At 42.5% G+C, this 26,697-nt stretch overlaps 1 protein-coding gene across 5 annotated transcripts in view; it reads left to right on the top strand.

The window, feature by feature from the left end:
• SYT1 (synaptotagmin 1) overlaps positions 1 to 26,697 on the top strand; it is a 501,584-nt gene that overhangs the window by 312,337 nt on the left and 162,550 nt on the right. For 3 of the 5 annotated variants that reach the window (XM_054027093.1, XM_054027128.1, XM_054027102.1), the window contains one exon: positions 21,031 to 21,225. In XM_054027093.1, the coding sequence (XP_053883068.1) occupies positions 21,054 to 21,225 (172 nt within the window). In that variant the 5' untranslated portion in view covers positions 21,031 to 21,053. The remainder of the gene's footprint in view (positions 1 to 21,030; positions 21,226 to 26,697) is intronic. The other 2 variants (XM_054027110.1, XM_054027119.1) reach the window with 1 other exon arrangement.

The raw sequence follows: 26,697 nt of genomic DNA on the forward strand, positions 1-26,697 counted from the left end.
AGACTACTCCAAAGTGGCTTTCCCCTCTCACAGTGGTCTCAAAGGTGAGCGTCTCACTTCCTATTGGTCAGGCTAGCTCTTCTTCCCAAGCTTCGTTGGAAGAGCGAAGTGGACGATGAGAGGAAGATGAAAAAGGAGGGGAAACACACACCCAGCAACATGAAAGGCTGTGAAAATATTTCCATTAAGGGTGCACTCATTGCTATCTTTAATTGCTGTCGAGCACGTAGATACCAGGATGACAGGCACTTTAGAACAGAGGAAAAACATGTACTTCCAATTTTCAAGCACTGTCGATTTGCTTTCTGGGGTTCCCACATTTTTCCATAATACATGCTAGATATTAGTAGAAAAATTGCTTTGTGTACACCTCCCCTCCCATTCGTAATCATATAACAGCCGTGTGGCAACTACATGTTACATAAGAGTAATAGTAGGAAAATGACATTGTTAGCCACTTTAAATGTGATTTAGCAGGAGGAGAGTTAGAACTGTGCAACAAGCTAGCTCTCTGGACCACCAGGAGCTGCCCCATGGCCTCCAGTGTCACCCAAACACAGTTTAGGAACTATTAATTTATAGATTACACAACTACCATAGGTACAGTACTTCTGCCCTAATTCAGATCTATCTCAAATGGTTTCAATCCTGAGTTTCACAGGACAAAATGTCTATAGTTTGAGATTTACTCCTAGAAATCCCTATATAAGAGCTAAATGTCATTAAATTCAAAATCCTCTGACTGCTTTCTTCCTTTCCCTTTGTTTTATCTCTTCATCCTCATGCAAATGTTGTCTTCACGTGTGTTCTATGTATATATTCAGTTGCAAAATCCTTCAAACAGTGCCTTTGTCTTGAGTGCCTAGCTCTTCTCTGGAGCCATAGAAATAATAACAACAAAAATAATGATTATGATAAAATTTTAATATCCTAACTCACCTTGGGATCATCATTCATTGCTAAAATAATTGAAAATGTAAATATCACTTAGATGGACCATTTATAAAGATCATTCTCCAATTCACCATAGGGACTCCAATCTTTATAATCGTAAATTAGCTTGCTTTTATTTTCAGCAGAAAAATGTTACAAATTAGGAACTAATTGTCCCATGATCGATTGATAATTTTCCCTCCCATTGTGTGTGGAAAGCTACTAGATGGCAAGCATTCTGCTTCCAACAGCAGGGGAAAGTATCAGTCAATTATGAGACAATTAGTTCAAATTTCTACTACTTTTTTGCATGTGCTGACAAGATTGCCTTAAAAGTGTAAAAACAGTGATTAACCATAGACAACATGTAACTTACTTTTAAACTTAAAAATCAAACCTAGAGGCAGATGCTTCCAGAAGTCATTGTTTCTTGGAGAGGTGAAATTAATGAAATAATAATTACTGTTTGACAGCAATTAGTAGAGACTGTCATGACCAAGTCAACTTACATTTGTGGTTTTTCCAGGCTGCTCATGATTGCAGCTATGACATGACATGAAATGTTCTTGAAAACCTCATCAACATTGTTAATTAATTTAGACTGTGCATCATAGACAAACCCCTTACTTCACCACAGCACCCCTGAAATAACCCCCAAACATAAGTTCCTTTATGCGAACATTCGTGGAACAGAAAACATCACAAACTTCAAGGATCAAGACATAATAATACTCATTAGGTCAGCTTCGTTCTCGCCCTTACTGAATAATAATGCATCACTAATCTATAGGGTGTATCTGAGATTTATTCATGTAACTTATGTATGTGAATACACAATACATATATTAAGTTAATATTTGTGTGCTAAACTCATGGTCATTTTATAAATTACATTTGTCCTGCGCTTTTTGAGTGCAACATTTGAGTCCTTTATTGCATACACATTTGCAAAGCTTTGAAGCTGATCTTCATGATTCAATCAAATGCAAGTATTCTTCCCATTAGAATGCTTGGGTGACAAATGTTGAAGTTTTAATACCAAATACCAACCATTTTCAAGTAAAATGTTTTTCTAAATGCCAACGGTATAAACTCAAAGAGCTGAAAGACTAACTGAGTTATTTCCTTCTCCCACATGCCACCAGTAACACAGGCCAAATTTTATGCCCATTGGTACACAACCACGTGTAACCCCAGTATTCTAATTATGCCTTCAATGACCATACTGCCTACAATAGGCTTTCACAAATGTACCTGACTGGCCCTTGGAATTTAGTAAATAATTCTGTTGATGATGATGCACAGGAGGAATAGAATCCAGCCCATATTCTCTTAGTTGTTTGGCACTGCAAATTTAACAGAAAGAAAAAATAGTCAGTACTTAAGTCCAGATTCTTTAATCATTAAAGTCAACAGATATGACTGAATATACACAGGGAGCAGATCTTTTCAGAGAGAAGGTGCCATTATATATAGTCACTTGTCAGAGGAGAACCACGTTTTAAAGTACCAGTTATTTTGCAACCTAATTCTAAGGATTAACTACACTGTGAGGTAACACTAAAATGTGCTTCTCCGGTCCCTGTATTTAATACTTCAATGCATGCATCATCCTGCATGTTCCTAATTAATTTAACTAATCCCATGGTTACTGAGTGCAGAAATTTGGACAAGTAAGAAATATCAATTGAAGGAAAATTCAAATGGGAAAAAAAGTGAATTCAGAATTGTGGCTTACAGATATTAAAGAAAGCATGTTACAGTAATAGCATCTGTCTTTCATGAATTTTACAATTTCTGTTGCATTACTGCTTATGAATTTTATCACTTCATATTTAATCTCTATGGCTTGTTATTAGTTTCTAGTCTTTTTTTAAAGACAGTGATTTGACAGTAGCCAAATATGTGAATAGAAATTGATTTTATGCAATACACACAACAAGAATTTTATTGATATAAAGGGCTTCATTATTTGTAGAATTACTCTAAAATTATTTTGGAACAGCAAGAACTCTCTCTGGACTATATTAAAATTTCATGCCTAAATGCAGTTGAACATTAATTTTTATGTGAGTTCTTTGTTTTGTGCTGCAGTATAAAAGAAGTCTGTTGGAAGTAAATATCAGGGGAGTACAAATGCAGATTAAAGCTTCAGGAAACAAGATGTAAGTGTGAAAAATGACAGAATGATCATGTGGGAGGCAATAGCTGTAGCTTTTTTCTCTCCTTCATTCCTATTCATAATTATGGTTAAGAGCAAGGACCTCAGTCATTTTACTGCAGCATTCACGGATAATCGCGGGAGATAGTGCGGTTAAATTATATGCATTCAGACATTTTGGCAGGTTCAATAATCTTACCAATCTTGATACACAGAAACCATGTCAACATCTAGAGATACAACTTTGTCTCCAGCACAGTTTCCTTTAATATTAAGCAAAAACATATTACTAAGAATTTCTGTATTTAGGGTCAAATCCTGGCTTCAGTGTATAGCCCATTTAACAGGGGCTGGCTGGAGTTCAACTCCAGCCACATGTATGTATTGGGAATGTTTGCAGGGGATTTGTGTATCAGGATGATGATGTCTTTACTCTACCCCAAATTGCCATTTTTAGGCTGTTATGTCTGCCTTAGCTGCTATTATGACACCCACTTTGCATAGTGGAATGGCTATTGCAATCAAGTTGCTAAGGCTGGAATTTTCAAAATCATTCACTTCAAAAGTATTTGTTGGCCTACCTTTGCTCTCATTGAAATCAATGGGAGGTTTACTGATGACTTCTGTGAAAGCAAAGATACACTAGTCCTGAGCACTTTTGAAAATCCCACCCAGAAATTGAATGTTGACTGATATTACTTATCATTACATTGGGCTGATACATTGTCTAGGCATGTCGCAAAATGAAAATTAATGGAAGAACATGCAATTTATAGGCTAAGATAGAAATTCTATATGCATTTATGCTTCTCGATACAGTTACTTCAAATCCACGTTTGGCCCAGAAACACAGTTTTCTTTGGAAGAAAGTTCAGAATCGTTTTGAACCAGGAGTTGATGTTCACTTGTGTTATCTGCCTAACCAATGAAAGGTGGCAGTCCTAGAGCTTTTAAATGGTCACGTACTGGTAACAAGGCTTGGTAGTACCACATGCTTTCTGAGTGGCTGTTTTACAGTTTTGTGTATGACTGTTTGACAAGAGACTGATGACAGTTTTAATGTAGTACTATAGCCCTGGAGAAATGTTTTGAGTCGCAAAATAGTAACTTTGGCCTGGATACACAAAAGGAACTAGGTGTTGTGTTGCTGAGCATCACAGAACCTAACTTTTAGGCACCTAGAAAATCACTGGGATTCTCAAACCCTGAGTTAGGCCCCTAAACACTTTATACAATGAATGGGGGGAGAGTGGCACCTTCACAAAAACCAGAATTCTAGGCAAGGAGCCACTTAAGCTAACCAATGGGAGATGCTGACCAGAGGGATGTGTGAGCCTCTCGCAGAGTTGGGTCGCTAAGTCAGGGCTGCAGTGAGGTGACGATTTTTGAAGTTAAGCAACTGCTTCAACAGGAGAGATTGAAGGAACCCCACATTTGAATATCCCATAGGTCAGTGGTTAGCTCTGACAGATGTCAGACCCCTTTTCACATCCCTTCTTCCCCCTGAGGCAGAGGGGAGACTTCAACTGGGGGGTCTCCCACATCCAGGTTGAGTATCCTCATCCCTGGGCTAAAAGTTATAATTGATGATGCAAAAATCTAGGTGCCTACAGGGTTCAGCTTGAGTTTTGTGTACCTTAGAGATGCCAAAACTGGGATTTAGATACCTAAAGCAGGGATTTAAACACCTAACTACTTTTGTGTATCCAGGCCTCTATAGCTTAGACGGGAATACCGTAGCTGAAGTCGACGTATCTTATTCCAACTTACCTCCCATCCTCACGGCGCGGGATCGATGGCCACGGCTCCCCCGTCAACTCCGCTACCGCCGCTTGCTCTGGTGGAGTTCCGGAGTCGATGGGGAGTGCGTTCAGGGATCGATATATCGCGTCTCGACAAGAGGCAATATATCGATCCCTGATAAATCGATCGCTACCCGCCGATACGGCGGGTAATCTGGACATACCCTAACACTATAAGGGATGTTTTCTACTCCTTTAATCATTCTTGTGGCTCCTCTTTGAACCTCTCCAAGTTATCAACATCCTTCTTGAATTGTGGATACCAGAACTGGATGCAATATTCCAGCAGCGGTCGTGCCGATGCCAAATATAGAATTAAATTAACCTCTCTACTTCTACTTATGATTCCTGTTTATGCATCCCAGAATCTCATTAGCTCTTTTAGCCATAGCATCAGATTGGGATCCCCCTGATTACTCACCATGGCCCCTGTGACTGAATGCATCCCTATATTCACACCCTGCACACATTTATAATAATCTCTATAAAAAATATGCCTTGTAAGGTATCATTTGAAAACTAATAACTCACTGGTCAATAATATCATGATGAAATGTGTGCAACAACATTATATAAAAAGTTATAAACATAAGCTGAAATTAGGTCTGAAATGTGTTTACCAGACAAGTCTGGGTAAACCAGTTTCTCAAAGACAGAGGACAAGCTGACACTTCTAGCTAGCTGTCATCAAAGCTGATGGTCAATCAGCTATAAGTGGTCTTTTTTAGCAAGGAAAGAAGGCAGGAACAAACAGATCATGGAACAACATCATGGAACCTTTTTTAACACCAGACTCCTTGTATCCATCCTTAGCGGAAATGAGCTTTCTCTAAAGATAACCCTCAGGAAAATGCATGTCCAAAGGGTGACTGAACTATAAAAGCTGTTGGACTTTGGGTACAGATCCTGGCCTAAGAATTTGGTCAGCAGTGTTACTGGAAACATGTGGTAAGGGATTTCACCTTGAACCAAATCTAGTTCACTAAGTTTTAGTACTAGGAAGCATTTTATCTTTATTTCTCTTCTAACTATTTCTGACTTTAATGTCTTGTACTCACTTAAAATCTCTATTTGTAGTTAAATAAACTTGTTTTATTCTTTAATCAAAACAAATCAAGTGTTGTGAATTGTTTGAGTAACTCCATTTGGGGTAGCAAAGTGTTTTATGTTGTTCCTTGCCAGCGGCAACAAACCTAAAATATCTGAACTGTCCAGGAGAGGCTGGACAGTGCAAAACACATGTTCTTGGGGGCAAATTCAGGAGTGTGTTGGGAGTCACCCTGCAAGTAGTAACCAAGGCTGCTGGAAGCCAGTGCATAGCTGGAGTGTGCTGACAAGCTGCTACGGTCAGAGTTGCTGGACCAGGGCTAAGGCTATACACAGACACTCTCAGCATGACCTGCATGCTGACAGGCTGATTGGGTGCCCCACAATGCTTTGCTGTTGTAGCTTCCAACTTGGGTCGCTCACAAAGTTGCAGGGCAGGAGCGATACAGCACCTAAGTTCCCGCTAAGCTGTGCAGCTGCCGATTAAGCCCCGTGAAGGAGCTCAGGTTTGTGGCGGGGAGAGATGCCTCTCCCCCAGCATGGACTTGCCATGGCAGGGAGCGGCACCCCTCCCTGCCGGCCCCAGCACAGACCTGCCCCGGATTTGCCGTGGCCAGGGGAGAGGAGCCCCTCCTTCGGCCTGGCTCGGCCTGGGCCCGCAGGAGCTGCTGGGAAGAGGAGCCCCTCCCCAGGACCACTAGAGCTGCCTGGCAGAGGAGCGCCTCCCTCGGCCCAGCCCAGCCCCGCTGGAGCTGACATGGCTGGGAAAAGGCGCCTCTCTCCCAGCCCCAAGCTGCTGTGGCCATTCAGCAAGAGAGAGCTGGGGGGAGTCCTCTCTCCCCACCACAGCCCTGGGGCAGCCTGCACCCCAAACCCTCATCCCCAGCCCCACCCCAGAGCCTGAACCTACTGCACCCCAACCCTCTGCCCCAGCCCTGAGCCCCCCCCACTCCGAACCCCTTAACCCCGGCCCCACCCTAGAGCCCGCACCCCCAGCCAGAGCCCTCACCCTCCCCCCCGCACACCAACCCCCACAACATGAATTTTGTTATGTGCACCAATATGAAGGTGAGGAGTCACACATCACCTCCATATTGATGCACATAACAAAATTCATTCCGCACATGGACGTAAAAAATTAGAGGGAACATTGCATAGCACCTCACTGGTCTGGATTGCATCCTGGAATGTTACAGCCCCCAAGTCTTTTTCAGAGTTGCTGCTTCCCAGGATAGAGTCTCCCATCCTTTAAGTATGGCCTACGTTCTTTGTTCACAGATGTATCCGTTTAGCCATATTAAAACATATATTGTTTATGCCCAGTTTACCAAGTGATCTACATCGCTCTGAATCAGTGACCTATCGACTTCAAAATATTTACCACTCTTCCAATTTTTGTGGTATCTTCAAACTTTATCAGTGATGATTTTATGTTTTCTTCCACCTCATTAATAAAGATGTTAAATGGTGCATGACCACAAACTGATTCCTGTAGGACCCCAGTGGAAACAGACCCATTCGATGATAATTCCCTGTTTACAGTTACATTTTGAAATCCAGCTGTTAGCCAATTTTTTTATCCTTTTAATGTATGCCATGTTAATTTTATATTCTAGTTTTTTAATCAAAATGTCATGTGGTACCAAGTCAAATGCCCTACAGAAGTCTGTCTATTACATCCACACTATTACCTTTATCAACCAAACTTGTATTCTCATCAAAAAAGATATCGTTAGTTTGACAAGATCTATTATATAGGCAGATAATGCCCATAATTGTTCACATACACATTCCTTCCACATAAAGGGCAACATAGATCCCAGGGAGATTTAAATTCCACTTTCATCATGTTGCCTTTTTCACAAGCAACACTGGCCATTTCCTGTACCTTCTTTAAAACCATACTAAATACAGTTTGTATTTGAAGGCTCTGTGGCAGTGTTGAAATGGCTGTTTTGATATAACATCTTTATCGTGACCCTTCCATTCTTCTGAAAACATAGTTACAAGCCTATCTTTACAAAATGCTTAGAAAAGCTCTTTTTGGAGCTTGTCTTTTTAAAATAAATGTCAGTTACTGAAGCTCGAAAGATAGGCTATTTCATTAATGGGGAGATGAATGAGGAAGAAATGTATTATTAACGCCAGAATATTTAAACCTGGGAAGAGATCATTTATTTCAGATATCTTTAGACACTCTGCTAATGCTTCTATTTTGTTAATGATGAATTCACTTCATTTAAAGAAAAAACTAATGGAATTTGGTACATTTTCAGTATAATGTGAAACCTTTCTCCATTCCCAGTATATACTTATCCTGGCCCTACTGTCACTGAAGGTTAATAATGTTGTCTCTCGCCTTCATTGTGCTATAGGATATAGCTGTAAACAGAAAATGATAGAGCAACTAAAGTAATTTTTACTTGCCAAGTATTTAGTTTTATCTTAGTGGGCTTTTTTCCTAGAATGTGTTTTGTAATTATGTTCAAAGTAATTATTGTGGTGAACATGTTTGGGGTGCTGAATAGATCTACTGTACTCTATATACCATGCATAATCTGGAAGCAAACTTCCAATATTTGATTCTGATTAAAGTACTGTACCCCTCACTGTAGTTGCACCACAATCATTGAAGTAATGTTCATAATTATTGCTCAGAGTTTTATAACTGCCCATCGAAATCTATTCTGGTGTGAAACTTGCCATAACAGGACTTTAAAAAAAAATAGTTTCAGCCATTTTAATTTGTAAGAGGGTGGTAAATAAATAGTTGGTACTTTGCAGATCATGTTACTTACTCCTTTAAATTGATAATACTTTTTTAATGGCATTGATGAGGTTCAGTGTTGGTCCAGATGCAATATTTTGAAATGGCCAAAGATCTCAAACATCTCTAAAAATCTTCATATTAATGATAAGAGGAAAAATAAAATAGACACTTTCCAGTAAGTCTCTCACTGGTCAAGCTGCCTTGCTCCTTCAGTTTGAAGGAGCAAACAAAGACAAGGTAGGCCTGCTCTCCTCAATTCCTCTGCCTTGAAGGGATGGCACCAATTCTTTGTCAACAGGGCTAGAGGTGTTCCACCAGATCCTTTTGCTCCTGCTGTGCTGGACCCATACTGTACGCCATTCTGGGACCTGATATGCCCATAATGGACAGAGCAGAAAACCATAGAAACTTGACTGGTTTAGACTCTAGCCTGCACATCCAGAAGGAATGCCAAAAGGTGATGTACTTTGGTGAGTTTCACTCTCAATGAAATCTGAAACTGACAAGGGGAGGGTTCACTGTGAGCATTTCACACATCTCTAATTGGCATGTCTTGAAAGGATAACAAAGATTTCGCCTAACTCTTAGAAGTGGTTCAGCTTTCTTTTCAAGAACACTTTAGAGCAGGTCAAGCAGAATTCTAATGAGGTCAGCCTCATGGCCCCAAGCTCCTTCCATTTTCCGGTGTGATGTCCAGATTTCAGCTTCAGTGTGCATGTGTTTGAAAGGGGGAGGTGCTGCCTCTGCAGCATATTCCCTCTTCTCCAACTCTCCAGTCCTATGGATGGGAAAGAAGGAAGGTTAAATCATGGATTTAACTCCCCTTTCGCCCCATAGGTTACATCAACTTTGTCTATAAAAATGTCCACTGCCTTCCACTTCTCATTATGACCCTTCGAGATGGGTTTCAAGGGATCTCCTTGCATAGGACTTCTGAAGGAATCCTGCACAGGGACAGCTGGGCAGAGGCAGGTGCTTCCATAAAGAAACCTCTGATGAATACCCAAGATTTTCAGATTTGTGTGGTTGTAAACTGTTCAGATACTAAGGAATGAACAGTGTCATACCTGTCCTAAAAAGGTATGTACCTTCTTCAGAGGAAGAGTTAGGAAGAAACCGAGTTGACACTAATGGAATGTCCATTCTCTAGTGATTATTCATGCATAGTGGAGATTGGAACCATAAATTCTAGCATTCTCAGTGGTTCAGATTATCATCTCTCCCAGAATTAGTTTCCAATTCCTGCAGATTTCTATATAGAAGAGAACAATTTTCCTTAATAAGAGCTCCCGATAACACTTTTACGTTCTCTGTCGGCTTGTTTGGTTCTTTGTTTTATATCTAGCTTTTAAATATGACTTCTAATAAACTAAGCACTAACATGTGTGGATAGCAGTAGTGATACACAAAGGAATCAGTATGCATAAGAATAACAATTGTCTGTGGGGTATTTCAAAATCACGCAATGTTGACAGTATTACACTATTTGGCAAATGCATTAGAATATAACACAAGGAAACTGCACTTTTTCTTATAACTGTAAATCCATATGTAATATTCCATAGAGGTCAGTATAATCATATAATAAAACTGTATTAATGCTGCAAAGGGAATCATAACTTCATTCCATGGCTACTTATTTCTTAACCGAAATTTAGTTTTGATTATTTTGTGTGCTTGTGTCTATGGCTGTCACTTCATAAATCGCAAATATTCTACTATTGTAAAAAGCTTTACCTTCACAAACACACTGTAGTATTAAAGTAATCTTTATTTTACAAAAGAACAGTACACTAATCATTCAGACTCTATGCTCTATAATAATGCCACTACAGTGTTTATACCCTCCCTGTGGAATAGAATAGTAATATGGTAAAGGCAGCCATTGGGTGCCATCTCAGTGCACATACGTGCTGTTCAGAAGCTTGAAATTTATTGCAGGGAACTTTTCTGGATCACATTTTTTTTTCTTTTAGGTCCGAACACATCTTCTAGAAATACGACTGTCTTTGGCATGTAAAGGTGGAAGGCTTTAAGGCAGGTCTCAGAGTATTTGTGCATGCCTCATTAGATATAGTGACCTCTTACTGCACTATGAATCTAGAGAGGACTGGTCCTAGAGATCAGAGGAATCTACTTGTTTCATTATTTTTCCTTACTTTTTTTTAAGAAACATTTCAAATGTGCTCTTCCAGTACATTTTTTTAAAAATGTGACTCCAAAATTATAAATAAATAAATTACAACATTTGCCTTAATTTTTAATTAGCTGAAAGTCATCACTGGAAATTGTGTCTTCCATTACAAGCCAGAATATTCAACTGCCAGGCCTGAAATAATTAAGCAATATATTACAATTAAGCAATGTAATTTTAATTTAATTATGATATATCATAGGCTCTGCTTCTGATTTAACTGACATTCATTGACAAAATGCTATAACGTAAAATAACACTAAAATATACAGCTAACGGCTCTGCATGTTTTATTTCATAGTATTTGGCATTTATCAGAGCATATGGAGAGAGATCTTTCTAGTCTGAAATAGCTGGCATGTTTTTTAGTGCTGGGCACAAATGCTGCAATTTTCATTTTGCCCTAATGTAATTGTGGTCAGTGACTGAGGAGAGTTAGTCATAAGACCTGATCCAAAGTCCACTGAAACCAATATGAATATTTCCATTGACTTAAGTGTGCTTTAGATCAAGCCACTGTTGAACTTCCCCCCACCCCATTATAGGCAGTAGGTAAATAGATTCATGTTTGCAAATAACATAAGCAATGAAATATTAGACAAAGCTATATCATATAACCTCTGGTGCATCATCGTCGTCATCCTTTTCTGTTAGTCTGGAAACGGCACAGGGCAGATGCAGAGAATAAGGTAAAAAGCTAAGAGCAAGACAAGGAACACAGGGGCACTCAGCTCTGGGGTGGGGCCGGGGATAAAGGGCTCAGGGCTGGGGCAGAGGGTTGGGGATCAGGGGTGAGGGCTCTGGCTGGGGGTGCGAGCTCTGGGGTGGGGTTGGGGATGAGGGGTTTGGGGTGCAGGAGGGTGCTCAGGGGCTACAGTAGAGAGAAAGGACTCCCCCCAGCTCTCTCTCCCCACAGCAGCACCTGGGATGGGGGGCAAGAGGCACCTCTCCATGCTGCAGCGGCTCTGGGGCTGGAGAATAGGCGCCCCTCCCCCGGCCCCAGCAGGTCTGGGCCGGGGGAGGGCCGCCCTAGCCCGTCTGGGTCCGGTCCAATCCAGGCCGGGCCACCCCAGTCACAACTGGGGCTGGGCCGCTTCAGCCATGCCAGGCTGCACCACAGCAGAGTTGGGACCAGGGGAGGGGTGCCCCGGCCACAGCAGGTTGGGGGTCGGGCTAGGTGGGAGCTGGGGGAGGGACGCCCCTTCCCCGGCCACGTCAGGTCCCCAGGAGGGTTCCTTGAGTGCCTGCGTGGTGCTAAATAGGCTGCTGCATGGCCCTGCAGCTTACAGGGAACTTAGCTGCCAACTCTCAGTTGAGTGCTCTAACCAGTGGGCTCTGGGATAGTCTAATGTGGGGCTCCCTCAATCTCTCCCTGCTGAACCTGTTGCACTGTGGATAAATACAGTCATTGGAGCAGGGGGATTGGATTCTGGGTCTCCCACATAGTGGGTGAGTGCTCACTATTTTAAAATGTTTTAAAATTACAAAATATACACACAAAAGATATTCATAAAATAAAGCAAAACATAGCTTAGTTAAGTGAACATTTAACATGAATCACTAAAACATCATCGCCAAGTTCACTCAAAATATTGTTAACAGCAAGTCACCCGAAAAGTGTCCAGGTTACATGTCAGTTTATGAAAAGTATAATCAATCCATAGCTGGGCCACAATGGTGCATGTGGAACAGCTCTAGCACGTCACACCCCATAACCCCAGCTACTATGTTCTCATGAGATTTCAAAAGGGCTAGTTTTGCCTGACCCAGAAACCAGCCAAATGAGAGCACTGTCTCATTCCCAGAACAAACAGGCTTGGAGAAAACTCATCCCAAACCACTGAAAACTGCTGCAAAAAAAGAAAAAGAGGAATCAAACAGGGGTGTCTGAAACAGAGCAAAAGGGATACTGGGCAAATGCCTCGGGGTAATATGGTGCACAAAATAATTGGTTGCTACAAGTCACTGAAGCACTTAGGCAGAGGTTTGTACAACGTACTCCAAGCCGGGGATATAGTGTCACCCGGGACAGAAGCATCCTACAGGCTGAATCAGGAAGATCAGAGAGGGTGGCATAATACTGCACTTTGACTCATATATTACAGAGTTGCTTCTTGCTTATGGTTGCAAAGGGAACATTCACCAAATCCTTCCAGTACCAACAATCTGCTGGTTGCACAAGGATCTCATCCACAGAAGGGGAGTCAGCTAGGGAGGGGAATACAGGATTCAATCTCTGCAATCTTTGCAAAAAACGTACTGCAACTACTGAGCTGTCTGTTGTCGAAGCAACACCTGCAGTTCAGCGAGGACCTTGTCCAAAAAATGCACAGACCGGATTCTGGTCTGAACAGCAAGAGTTGTTGTCAACTTCCAGCTTGACCAACTAGAAATAATCAGGTAGGAGAGCTTGGTCAACCCAGCCTACATAAAGGCAGGCAACAGGCTCCTGGAGGAGAGCACTTCATCAGGAAAACGTGGGTTAAAAAACAGCAGCTCTTCCGAGAGCCATAAACTGGAAAACACCTGCTCAGGCTGCACTCTTTGCAGAAGTCACCAGGCATTAGAGACCATTATAGAATCGAAGCAAATCTAGACTCTGTAACTGAACAGGTGCAATAAAAATAGGTGAGAGTCAAAGTCCATCCCCCCAGCACAATGGAGGAGAGAAAAAGCAAGCGACTTCCAGGCCAGCAGGGAGTCAGAGTACAGCAAACGCTAAACAGACTAGAGGCAAAAAGCTGCCACCGGACTGACTAAATCAGTGAGCTTCTGGCCTCCTTCATCTAATGACAGGAACGGCAAAGCAGGGCACAACCAATGGGAACTATTTAAAAAAAATGATTAATATACCTCTGAGTACTGTCCCAAAAGCCTGGGGAGGGTCCCAGACACATTAGCCGGTGCCACAACATTGAGGCCACAGCGTTGTTGGCAATCAAAAACCTGTCCCCAAAAAGAGTCCTGGAAGGAACCAGCGCCATTTCTGCCAGGTGATCTTGCACCTTCTCCTTGGCCACCTCCTAGTTCCTTAGCATATATTGCTCAGATCCGGAAAAGACCCCTAACATGTTAGTCTTAGAGGTCCCCTATAGCAATTGTTGGGGCAACAAAGGGGGACCGCTACACTGTTAAGAACCCAGTAAGACTGAATTGCTCTTAGACCTGTAATGCAGGCAGACGATGCCTGTTCATACACTTGTAAACAAGCGCACAGTGCCTGCACGTCACTGTCAGACGCGAGGAAAACTGGCAGAGAAAGGCCAGACAGTTTATGAGGAGGTGCAGGAATGGCTCCAAACTAAAAGCATACAGCATCCCAGAGGACACCACTGACAAATGCCTCTGTGAACTGGGAAGTTGAGGCTAAAACCCCCTTTAATCTTTTAGGAAAATAAAAACATTATGGTACAATAAAGAAATGTATGACGCAAACTCTGGCCCAATCCCAAAAGCTTCTATCATTTATAAAAGAAAGTTATAATTAATTCTGTCAAAGGCCTTCTCCTGGTACATTGAAATAAGCCCCAGATCCAGATTACAAAGTTTGGTAACCGTAGTACATCACCCATCAAAAACAAATTATCAAAAATACAGTGTTTAGGAATACAATATATTTGATCGGGGTGTATCAAAGAATCCAGATAGTCCTTCAGTCAGTTAGCTAAGGTCCTGGATAAAATCTTATAATCAGAGAAGAGAAATAGGTCTCCAGTTCCATGAATCACAGAGGTCCCCTTTTTTGAGATCACTGCCCTGCAGCCACTGAGGGGCAGTATTTTCTCTTGGATACACTCCAGCACCACTAGAAAAAAGTCAGGACCAATAAGATGCTAGAAATGCTTGTAAAATTCAGATTGCAGCCCATCAATATTTGTGACTTTGCCTGTAGAGAGCTGCTGGACACCCTGCAGTGACAGAAGGGTGTCCAGGCACCGCTGTTCCTCACCAGTCAGACGGGGTAACCCCTGGTCCAGCTCCTCTATTGCCAGCACATCACAGGCATCAGGTGAGTACAGAGTAATGTAAAAAGAAACAGCTGCTTTCCAGCTCTCAGCAGGATCAGCCATCAGATGACCACCCAGCAGTTGTAGGCAAAAATCTGCTGACAGCCCATAGACTCTTTCTCCAACCCGAAAAAGAACATTGTAGGAGCATCAGTTTTATGCAGCTGAGTAAAATGGGCCCGAACCAGGGCTCCTTTGCACCTTCTCTTCCAACAAGCACCTCAGGAGCTGGTAGTCCTCAGTTAAGGTTTGGTGAATCTGCACCTGGTTTCCCACATCAAGGTTGCCATGAAAGCCCAAGATGTCTCATTCCAGGGCATTGATGGCCTGATGCAAAGACCATGTGGCAGCATGGGTATACTGTTGGCAGAACAGTTGAATCTGGACCTTTCTGACATCCCACCACTGGTTCCTGTCTAAAACATAATGTACAGTGCAATTGAAATTTCTTCCCAGAACAATAATATCAGAGGATCACAGTCAAGCATGGCATGGGCAAGTGTCTGCAGAAAGGAGAAAAGATGTCGCCTCAGAGTAGGGGCATGCACAGTAAAAAGATTAAAAACAAAAGTGCCAGTAGGTGTTCCCTCTTGAAGAAGCCAACCCTGCACAGTCTCCTTCATAGGAATGATCTGTGCCACTGCACCCTGGGAAAAGAGAACAGGCACCCCAACAGTGACATTGGCTCAAGGAAGCTGTCTGTTCCTTCAACCAGTTTCCCTGATTATCAGAGTCCGAATGCATCTCTTGTAAAAGGATAACATCAGCCCATTTTTGTCTGAGAAATTCAAAGAGTTGTGCCCTTTTATGACCATCCCAGCATCCATTAATAGTTAGAGTGCCAAAGTTGAGCAGCACCATAGACTCTAGAAGGAGAGAGTCAAGCAGCAGAGAGAAACAATGGAAAGTGGAAATACTTTGAACAAAATGAGCCATGGAGAGGCCTCCCCACATGCTTCCTCACCTTGCTCAACAACTTTCCAAGATGGAAATGTTTCCTACAATCAGCCGAGGTATCCCTCTTTGTGCTTGTGGTGGGGTGTATAAGCTCCATACCAGGGAAAAAAGGGTTAATGAACAGCTCTGGGCTCAGATGCCCTGCCCAGCCACACCTGCTGGGCATGCTCACAATTGAGGCAGAGCTCCAAAGGGAGCATCCCAGCTCAGTCGACAGACTACACAAGGGAGCAGTCCTAGGCTTGTAGCTCCTCAGAGAGGCTGCAGGAGTTCCTCACCACCTGGACCAGACCCCGCTGCCGAGCTGCCGGAGGCCCCCATGTAGACTAGGAAGGGCGGGCCACGACTAACAAAGAGAAGCCTCCGGACCCCGGTCATAGAGAAGCCCCCCTTGGTGAGTCCATAAGCTGACTCTGTGACTTTGGAGGGGCAGAAGCCACGATAGGAAGTGACCTAGAGAGTAGGCTTTGTGGCATCTGCCCCGCAGGCTACATATCGAAACAGCTAGTCACAGGGCCCTGCTTTGCAACCTGTTGGAGCAGGAGGACCAGGTTTCCCCTAATACCGGTTGTAGACTCTTGCTGCTTGGCAACATGGCCACAGGCTCTCGGCCACAGACTCTTCGCTGGGCAATACTGCCAGACTCAAATGCAAACCCCCCAACACAGCTGAATGAACGAAGCACTGTAAATCAGGGAAACAGGCCTCGACAACAATTCCCCGCTTCTCTTTAGCGCTATCTACAAAGTTACTAATCTCCGTCATGCTGTACCCCCCCTTTCTATACAGCTGACTGGCTGGGACATCAGGAACCAGTGAAGAGTCAGAGAGATCCTCATCATCTTCTTCCTCTCCCTCAGATTCCACCAGCTCAGAAGAACGTTGAGCTGCTATTGTAACATTCTCATTATTCATGAAGGAGCATGCTGACATATCTATTTTCCCAAGAGTGGGAGGCAGCACAGCCTCAGGCTGGGACCCAGCATCATCACTGCAGCATGCAAGACTGGAGGCTTGAGGACTCACGATGCCAGGGGAAGTCAGTACCCCACTGGGAGCTCCACGCATGGAGCTACCACCCTTTGCAACACTCTGTTCCTTTTCAGGGCATGCAGCTCCATTCTCAGCCACTGCCAGCAGCTCAGGGGTTTCCAACATCTTAGCCCTTTTAGAAATAATCTCGGATAAATGTCTCGTTGGTTTGTTCTTCACCTCCATCTCTAGAATCTGTCTCTCCTTCCTCCGCAGGGAGGAGCTCCTCAACCTCCTTGCTTCTGTCCAGGTACAAGTGATTGAGTCACAATAGAGGTTTCCTTGGAGAAGGGGAGGAGCTGCTCCCTGAACAACAGCAGACCATATATGGCAAGGGGGGAGATAGAATCTGTCAGTACAGTTGCCGGCTGTTTCCTGCTGCTCCCTTGATGTCCCAGCCCCTTCCCCACTATTCCTGGGTCTCACATTCTTACCAGGGGCCTCCTAGCCAACAGTGGGCAGGAACCCTTCAAATGACCAGGGCCACCACAAAAGAAATATTTCATGTTTCCAGAGGTAGCAAATATTGTCTAATCCACCCCATCAGTGTGGTACTTTAAAAATGGGTTCAAGGGCTATTTGGGGTTATTTAGAGCCCCATAAACCTGGTGCCAGAATGACATAACATGCCTCATATTTGGGTTCTTGCATCCTAACAGAAATAGCCTAACAGCAGAAACTGCCTTCCCATAATGGGAGAGAGAAGACACTATCATCTCATGTGGGACTTTGGAAAAAATTACTTTAGCAGGAGGAGTAAACAAAGGAAAACATGAACAAAAGACTCCTTCACCCAAAGTCCCTCCTGTACCAAACAATTCACAAACTGCTCCTGGGCCAGGAAAATCACTATAGATTTGCTCATTTGAGAGGCAGATTTTATAGTAGCACAGTCAATACTTTACCTACACTCAGCAACATATCTTTCCCAGTGCAGGAGAGAGCAGGGACACACAAAACCCCTTACTTGCGGGTCAAATTGCTAAACCCATCTGAAGTGGGCCCCATGGAGAACCCTCACCTAAGGCAAAAGGGGAGACCCAACAATGCCCCTAAAACAAAGAAACAGCCAGTAACAAAACAGAAAACAGACTAACAGAAACCAGCTAGTGCACACAGCATGTAACAAACACATCTTCCGTCTCAGGGGAGCGGGGGCGGGGGTGAGAGAGAACAAGAAAAAATGCACAAACATAAACACAAGTGACTTTATAGAGTGGTGGTTGGAGCTCTGACCCAGGATATGGGAGACCCAGGATCCATAAATCCTTTCTCCCACTCAAGGGGGGGGGGGAATTGAAGTGGGGGTCTCCAACATCCCAGGTGACTACCCTAAGCATTGGGCTAAATGTTATGAGGGAGAAAGTCCTCGTCCTCAGCCTTGTGCAAACATGGCATAGGGGCCTAACACCAGGAGAAGGTTTACAGTTGAGAATCACTAGCAGAGAAAGGTTTGAAATTAGGCCCCTATCTCCATGAGAAGGATGGGGCTTAGCACACATCCCTCTGATCAGCATCGCCCATTGGCTAGCTTAGACAGCATCCTGTGTAGTGTGCTGCCTTTTGTAGATCACCATCTAAGGCTCCTATCTCTGCCCATTTATTGTGCAGGAGCCTAAGTGCCTAACTCGGGCTTTGTGAATCCCAATGATTTTTCTAGGTACCTAGAAGTTAGGCACTGTGATGTTCAGCATCACAATGCCTAACTGAAGAAGTGGGTTTTTTAGTGCCTCTGAAGTAGGTTTTTTACCCATGAAAGCTTATGCCCAAATAAATCTGTTAGTCTCTAAAGTAGGGTTACCGTAATCCAGCAAGCAAAAAAGAGGACGGGAGGAGCCCTGCCCCTGTCCTGCCCTAGCCCCGTCCCGTCCTGCCCTAGCCCCGCCCCTGCCCCTCCCACTCCCCCCCCTCAGAACCGCCAAACCTCCCCCCCTTGTCCCCTGACTGCCCCCTCCTGGGACCCCTTCCCCTAACTGCCCCCCAGGACTCCACCCCCTACCTAAGCCTCCCTGCCTCTTGTCCCCTGACTGCCCCCTCCTGAGACCCTCCCCCCATCCTAACTGGCCCCCTAGGACTCTACCCCCCTACCTCTACCCTGATTGCCCCAACCCTTATCCACACCCCCACCCCCAGACAGACCCCTGGGACTCCCACGCCCCATCCAACCACTCCCCACCCCCTGACTGCCCCCCCCAGAACTCCCGACCCATCTAAACCCCTCTGCTCCCTATCCCCTGACTGCTCCGATCCCTCTCCCCACTCCTGCCCTCTGACAGCCCCCCCCAGAACTCCCAACCCCCCCCCTTGTCCCCTGACTGCCCCCTCCTGGGACCCCTGCTCCTAACTGCCCTCCAGAACCCCACCCCCTACCTAAGACTCCCTGTTCCTTGTCCCCTAACTGCCCCCTCCTAAGACCCCCCCCAAAATGCCCCCCAGGACCCTACCCCCTACCTGTACCCTGACTGCCCAAAACCTTATCCACACCCCCACCCCCAGAAAGCCCCCCGGAACTCCCGACCCCCCCCGTCTTTTGACTGCCCCCTCCAAAACCTCCCTGCCCCTTCTCTGACCCCCTGCCCCCCTTGTTGTTGGCCTTTCTTCACCTAATGTCTGGTGAACTTGCTCAGGAACTGCCTGAGCTGCTGGGCAGCAGCAGGGGAGGAGCTCCAAACTGCCGGAGCCGATCTGCGATGCAGGGAGGGAGGGAGGGAGGAGGAGGAGCCCTCTCTGGCTGAGTGTCGGAGCCCCATGTAAGTGACACCGGCCGGCCGGCAGCACTGTTAGCCGTGCGTGCTCTGCATGGGGGGGGAGTCCGGACATTTGCAAATTCCTCCCGGACGCTATTTTTAGCTTAAAAAGCCGGACATGTCCGAGGGAATCCGGACGAATGGTAACCCTACTCTAAAGTGCCACTGGACTCCTCATTGTTCTTATTGCCTGAGTAACTTGAAGAGGCCCATGATGTAAGTTGAGAAAGATTTGGGTCTTGATTCATGAATTTGCTACGTGGAAGTTTTTTGCTCATTTCATTTTCATGTGTCTCATTTTGTTCATTTGGTGGTTATTTAAATTTCTCTATGGAAGGCTATAGGCCAAGTTCCTTTTGGGACTGTGAGAGCAGTAGTATACTCAGAGCAATAATGAATGATTGTTATCTCTCAAATCCCTTCTCCCTCTGGTTTTCTGAAATAAAAAATGAAGGATGATTAGTCAAGTCAATGATATTTAGGACACAGTGGAACATCAGAACACTGTTAAACCAAGACAAACACTTCAACCAACCTTCTGGTAACACTAAAATTGTGCCATGTGGGCCCCATAACAAGTTTTTATCCTATAGCTCAAGTAAAAGTTTTGCAAAATGCACCTCAAATAAACATTACATTAAAAGTATGTTAATGTGGGAGCATATGTGTGTCAACATTGTGGTTGCTTCAATCTGGCTTCAGTTAACTACCTCATCGACATAGTTCATGAATACACCGGTGAAACATAATTTAAGAGAATATTGTCTGTAGCAAATGTCATAGGAAATGACTAGAAGGGAAGTTACTTTCAAAAAGTGAGGATCAGGAATGGATGCTAATCAATTTCTGCATAGTGTACAATTCTGCTTAACTGGGTACAACTAGTAGATTATTGGTTTTGCAAGAAAGCTTGGAGGTGTTTTTCTTATATGATTATAATTTCTTGATTTATTTTACATAAACATCTTGGCTCTGACTCTTCTCACCCCCTACCAACACACACGCACTTCTGTAAATACAATATAGTGTTTGTTTATCTTGAACTGCTGTCAGTGAGTTTACTTACACTTTCAAAATTAAAGGGCAAAAAGCTAAATCTAAGCAACAGGGTTATAGCAACTGTGAGGTATCTAACAGATTCAACAGTTCAAAACTCAGCAGTGTTGGAGAAGTATCATAAGATAATAACTACAGCTGATACTACCTCTGGAAAAGACCCTTTCCTGTAGTCTAATAAATATTGTATGAACCAACAAGAAGCAATATGCTAATGATGTGATATTTACCCAGTATGCTGGAGCATCAATTGATGTCCTGTATCTTTGAGACCTGTTGATATAAGAACCATTTAAATATTTTCTTTTGTTTCTATTTTTCCAGTAGCTGTTTCCCTGGAAACGAAAATGGTGAGTGAAAGTCGTCACGAGGCCCTGGCCGCACCACCAGCCACCACCATTGCAGCTTCACTGCCAATTAATGTCACAGAACCAGCCAGTCCTGGAGCAGGAGGTGGAAAAGAAGATGCATTTTCAAAGTTAAAGGAGAAGTTTATGAATGAACTGAATAAAATTCCATGTAAGTAAAATATGGTTAGATAGACACTCTAATGGTAAAAAGCTACTGCTAATATTCTAGATCTTTTTGAGAAAATATTTCTACAGTTTAACTAGAAAATATTAAAACCATATTTGTGGGCCTTTCAGCAAATCAGATGGATGCACCAGGAATGCTGACACTTGATTTTAATTTTATTTTCAGTTTCCAAAACATTAACTATATAGTTATATATTTTCCAAAACATTATTATATGACCAAACCTCTTTACTACATATAATTATATATTATTAATAATAATAAATAATAGTTTATGAAAATAAAGTACAGTTAATAGAATATTATTAGAATCATTTCTGAAGTGATATTGCATTTAATTATAAAATTCCTTTTCATTTCAAAAATTTCACACAGTGACACAAATAGGTTATTTTGATACTTTACTAACCTCCAAAATGAGTTAAGGTTTTTTTTGAATAGCAGCTATCATAACAATGTCCATGCTCTTAAAAAAATAGCAAGTAGACAGTACAAGCAAATTAAAAATATATTTGGAAAAGCATTACATTTAACAAAATAGATTTTTTCCCTAGAGGTTATAACTTGTGGAAAGGTATAATATAGTGTGACCAATAATGACAGGTAACAAATCAGAATATTAATCGATTTTTGTCTCTGAAATGGATTTTGGCAATCTGGCAGATGCAATTTTTGCTAAATTGATAGCAAACAGCTTTGGTCTGTCACTCCAAATTCCCACTTGTAAGAATAGAGGTGTTACAATAGCAAGAAGGCTGCATGTCATTAGTTTGGTAATCTGCACAGTCCAGCATGGACCACATTCAGGCAGAATTGTCTGATAATATCGTAGGGAAAACAAAACTACTAGGAGCAACAAGAAAAAAAAAGCATTTAGGAAAGTGGTAACATGGGAGCATCTTTATTGTTTAATTTATAGTTCAGGGTGTTATCTAAATGAGGCAGACTAGAATTTTATATAGGATATACCTTTATTTTTCAGCTTTGATGTTAATATGACTAAGGGCATGAATGGTTTGTACTATGCGAAATTCTGTAGGTTGCAGGTCTGGGAATGGAGTCCGTACACAGAGATAAACTTGAAATGCAGCACATCTTTCCTTTCTAAAATAATAATGAAAACAACTGGAAAGCCTAATATCGAGAATTTGCCTTTTGTTTTAATAAAAAGCTCCTATGGTGCACAGCATTATGGATGAAGGAGGATAACCTACTATTAGTCTCTGAAATTACTTGCTGGAAATTTTTTTTTAAATCCTACATGTTTCATGCACTATTTCATAATATACTAAAAGTGACATGAGTCTGTACCTTGACAGTTTCAACATGACTTGTTCTTCCTACCTGCGTTAACTCTTAGAGAAATACTATTATGTATTATCATTTAAAAATGGAGAAAAAAGGACTGTATGGATGCAGAATACCAGTAAGCCAGCCAAGCCCCAAAAGAATTCAGTTAAGCCAACTGTCTATATTCCTGAATGATGCTGGAAGTGGATCAGATGACCAGCTTGGTGATTTCCATGTGTATTACCTACGCTTTTGATAATTCCCCTACCTGGAAACATCTGTGCATGGGGATAGAAAACATCACAATGTTCCTTCACAAAGTTTCACCAGATCATGCTTTTTGGAACAGAAACCCCTGGTCCTTAAAAAGTCAGGACCTTCATTGCATCTCCACACTGCCTCCGGGCACTCTACAGCTCTCTCGCTCTCCACCAGCACAGCATCAGTGAGCTCTGTAGTACTCCCAATATATCCCCGCTGCCACTCCCCAAAAGAGGGTTGCATAGTGCAGAGGGGCTCCACAAGAAAATTAATGCAACCAAGCTATATTACCCATTTATATGGGCCCCCATCACGATAGTCTGAGTGCCTCAATCTTTAATGTATTTGTCCTCTCAACACCCCTGTGAGGGAGAAAAGCGCTATTATCCCCATGTTGTAGATGGGCATCTAAGGCACAGAGAGGCTAACGGCTAGCTTTTTAAAGGGATTTAGGCACTCGAACAGATATATGTCTACATCCATCATGTAAGCACCACTGGCATTTTCCAAAACTCAGCTCAGGTGCTGGCTAACACCTTTAAGTGCCTGTGCTTCCATCAGGTGACATTTTCCAACCAGCCAAAATGCTACTCAGAGTGATAGCTCAAACTGGAGCTGGGGCAGGATTTTAAAATTAGGCAGGGAAACACCTATCTTGCCAGCAGGGCCCAAACCTGTAGGCCTGCTCTGAGCACATCTGAGACCGGTCAGACCCTGCAGCAGGAGGGCTAGATGCAGGCCACCAATGGTGCAGGACAGCACAGCACCCAAACAAAAGACAGCCAGGGGCACAGGGCACTGTAGGGTGGCCGTGAGAGAGCTATTGAGTGTGAGCAGGAGACACAGAGTGAGAGACATGGTTTTGGCTGCTAGGGCATGGGTCTGTATCAGCATAACTATATTGGTAAACATTGCACCCGTACCCAATACAATTATACTGGCACACAAAAAAAAAAAAAAAATGTGTGGGGACTAAATTGTTTACAGTCACATTTCCCTACCTACACACACAAATCATAAAATGTCAAGTCATGGATATTTTGTAAAAAGCCATTGATTTGTGGCTTGCATGATGACAGCCACAAAAATGTAGTCTCCCTTTAATGATCAGTGAACACGCCTGAAATATACCTTTCCTTCCAGTACTTTTCAGTGAAAACTGTATGATTTATTTTAATGTGGATTAAAAGGGAATCAAAAATCTTTAAAAATAGTGCATTTTGTAGAACATTAAAGGTCACATGCCTAATGTAATGTGCAGGCCTAAATAAGAACAAAGACAGTAGGCATGTTTTAAAGCAGAAATTTAAATATCAGCTGGCTCTTAACAAACTAGCCAAGATTCCAGTCCAAAATGTTAAATTTCACCTTACTCTACAAAATTCCAGCGTGGGATGCATTGGATTTAAGTGACATTCATCATTGTTGATGTGCTTTATAACACAATAATTCTATTCCTCCCAAAGGCCAAGGAACTTCCCACAGTGAGGGAATAAAATTATTGCCAAGGAAAAGAGAGGGGGCCAATTACACTACTGCTGCTATAAGCTTAGCTAATACAAATTTTAAAAACCTTGTTACAATTCCTACTTATAGAGGCTCAAATCTTGGCCTTTCACTGATATCTGTTCCCCTAAAAAAGAACAGTGTACTGTCCCCCATGTTGTGTACGAAGAGTCTGAGCATCAGAAGACATGCAGAATGTTCAGGAAGATGTCTCATCATTCATTCTACTGTGGATAAAATGATTGGAGTCATTTTATTACAGTGACTCATACAATTAAAGTGCAGAGATGCTATAAGGTTACTGAGGCACAACTGTAGAGATTTTTTTCTCAGTAATGCAAATCCCTGCACTCTGGTTGTGGGTGTCTGATTTTCATAATCACAGAACAGTTTCTGAATAACTGTACTGTATGTAAATCTCTCTGTGCTGATTGGCTGCTGTAATCCTTCCACTTTGAATTGTCTCCTATATGCAGAAATTTCAAACTATTTAGAAGCAACAAAGACTCCATCTCAGCTTTTTACTTCCTTCATTTTAAACAGAAAAATCCCAACATTTAAATGAAAGAGAAGGAAGAAACAAATCAAAAGGAAAGAAAATGGCACTGTCAAACTGATGAAAGGGAAATTGCTTTGAAAAGTTTTTCAGACCTCCTTTTATTCATTTCTTTTCTTTCTCTCATCGTTTTTCCTCTTGGTCCCTCTCTACAGGCCAGCAAAGCTCTTGTCCTTACAGTAACTGATGTATATTAATGTTCATTTTCTTTACATTCGAGAATCCCAGCCCCGCCTCCTAAATTCTGTAGTGAACACTATGTAAACAAAAGTGTATTGCAAGTGGTTCTGGGGACAAGGGCCTTACAGTACTGAAGGAAGGAGAGATCAGGGAGGGAGAAGGTGAGAGGGAAAAGGATAAATCATAGAACAGAGGAGGGGGAAGTAGAAAGGGCAAAGCGGGGGGGCTACCCCTTTTTTAAAAAGTCCCTTTAAGCTGCTTGACAGTCCCCATGGGATTTTTATTGGGGTGATTTCCCCCTTAATTTGAAGTTTAAATATTTAGTTTAAAAATTTGATGATGATGATAACGATAATTACACTACATAAATGAGCACCCATCTCAAATGCTAGATGACTTTGAAAAACTCTTTAAAATATATTCATACATAAACACATTCCTGTAATTGCCCACAGATAACACTCTCCTGGGAGCAACATAAGTTTAACAAACATGAATAAGCCCCACAACAAAGCCTACCAGAGTTCCCCTAATAATAATAATAATTAATAAATATGAGACTGCTTCCTGTACCCTTAGAAGTAACTGTATTGGAATTCAGCTGTCATAACTTCCAGAGCTTGATGTATGTTTCTCCCTCCCTGTCTTTCTTTTTCTATCCATTCTGGCCCCCTTGATTTACCAGTTTAGGTTGGATTAAGTGTTCTTATTACCCCCTCTAAGAGACATTAAACTCATTTCTTGATTTTTCTCTCTTCCTTGACACCGGGATTTTGGGCTATTACTTTGAATGATACTTTCTAATTACATTTTGGGTCTTTACACACACTCCTACATGGTATTTCTGAAATCTAACTTTTATGGGCCGGCCATTTTTACTGTATTTAGAAAATAACTTAGGGCTTTGTTCAGCTTTCAACTTTCTCCATAGTTGTCACTCCACTGAGGTCAATGGGACACTCATGAGGTTCTGGTCAGTGTGACTAAGGATGGATAGAGAATTGTCGGAGAAAAATACAGATATCACTTTTTGTTTGGGTACAGCAAGTCAGATGCTTTATTTTCTCTCTATCAATTGCATAGAGGGAGAGAGCTAAACAGGTCTCTCAACAGGTAAACAATTACAGCAAGCATTTATACCTTTTGTTACAGACAATAATGAGCAACAGCTGCATTTTGTTTATACAAAGGTCATTCTGATATCTTGTTTTGCTCACTAATGTAGACTCAGTCTACATTCCATATTATCTACACATTATCTACACAAGGTCGCAACAACTTCTCACACAGTTCTTTCCCACTCGCCTCACACATTCCTCGCGTCTACAAATCTCGCGTTATTAGGGTTACAGTTAGCATAACTCTTGCTAACAAACTGTCATGCATTGCATCCCCTTCCTGTCAGTTCTTTCTCTGCTTCCACAACCCCCCCTTTTGTACTACTAGTTCACCAAACATTTTTCAAATCTCTATTTGCATTAAGTCTTGGAATTCAGATTCTACTTCAGATGCTTCAACCTTAGGGTGGATAGATCTGACCCAATCATGCAAACGGTGCTCAGGAAGACCTATTGAGTTCCAAAACTGTTCTAATACGCAGAGACAACAAATATAGGAAAATCAGCATTAACTTCTTATTAATTATTTGTATTACCATAACA

Source organism: Malaclemys terrapin, chromosome 1, assembly GCF_027887155.1.
Source record: "Malaclemys terrapin pileata isolate rMalTer1 chromosome 1, rMalTer1.hap1, whole genome shotgun sequence".
In the NCBI taxonomy this organism is placed as follows: domain Eukaryota; kingdom Metazoa; phylum Chordata; order Testudines; family Emydidae; genus Malaclemys; species Malaclemys terrapin.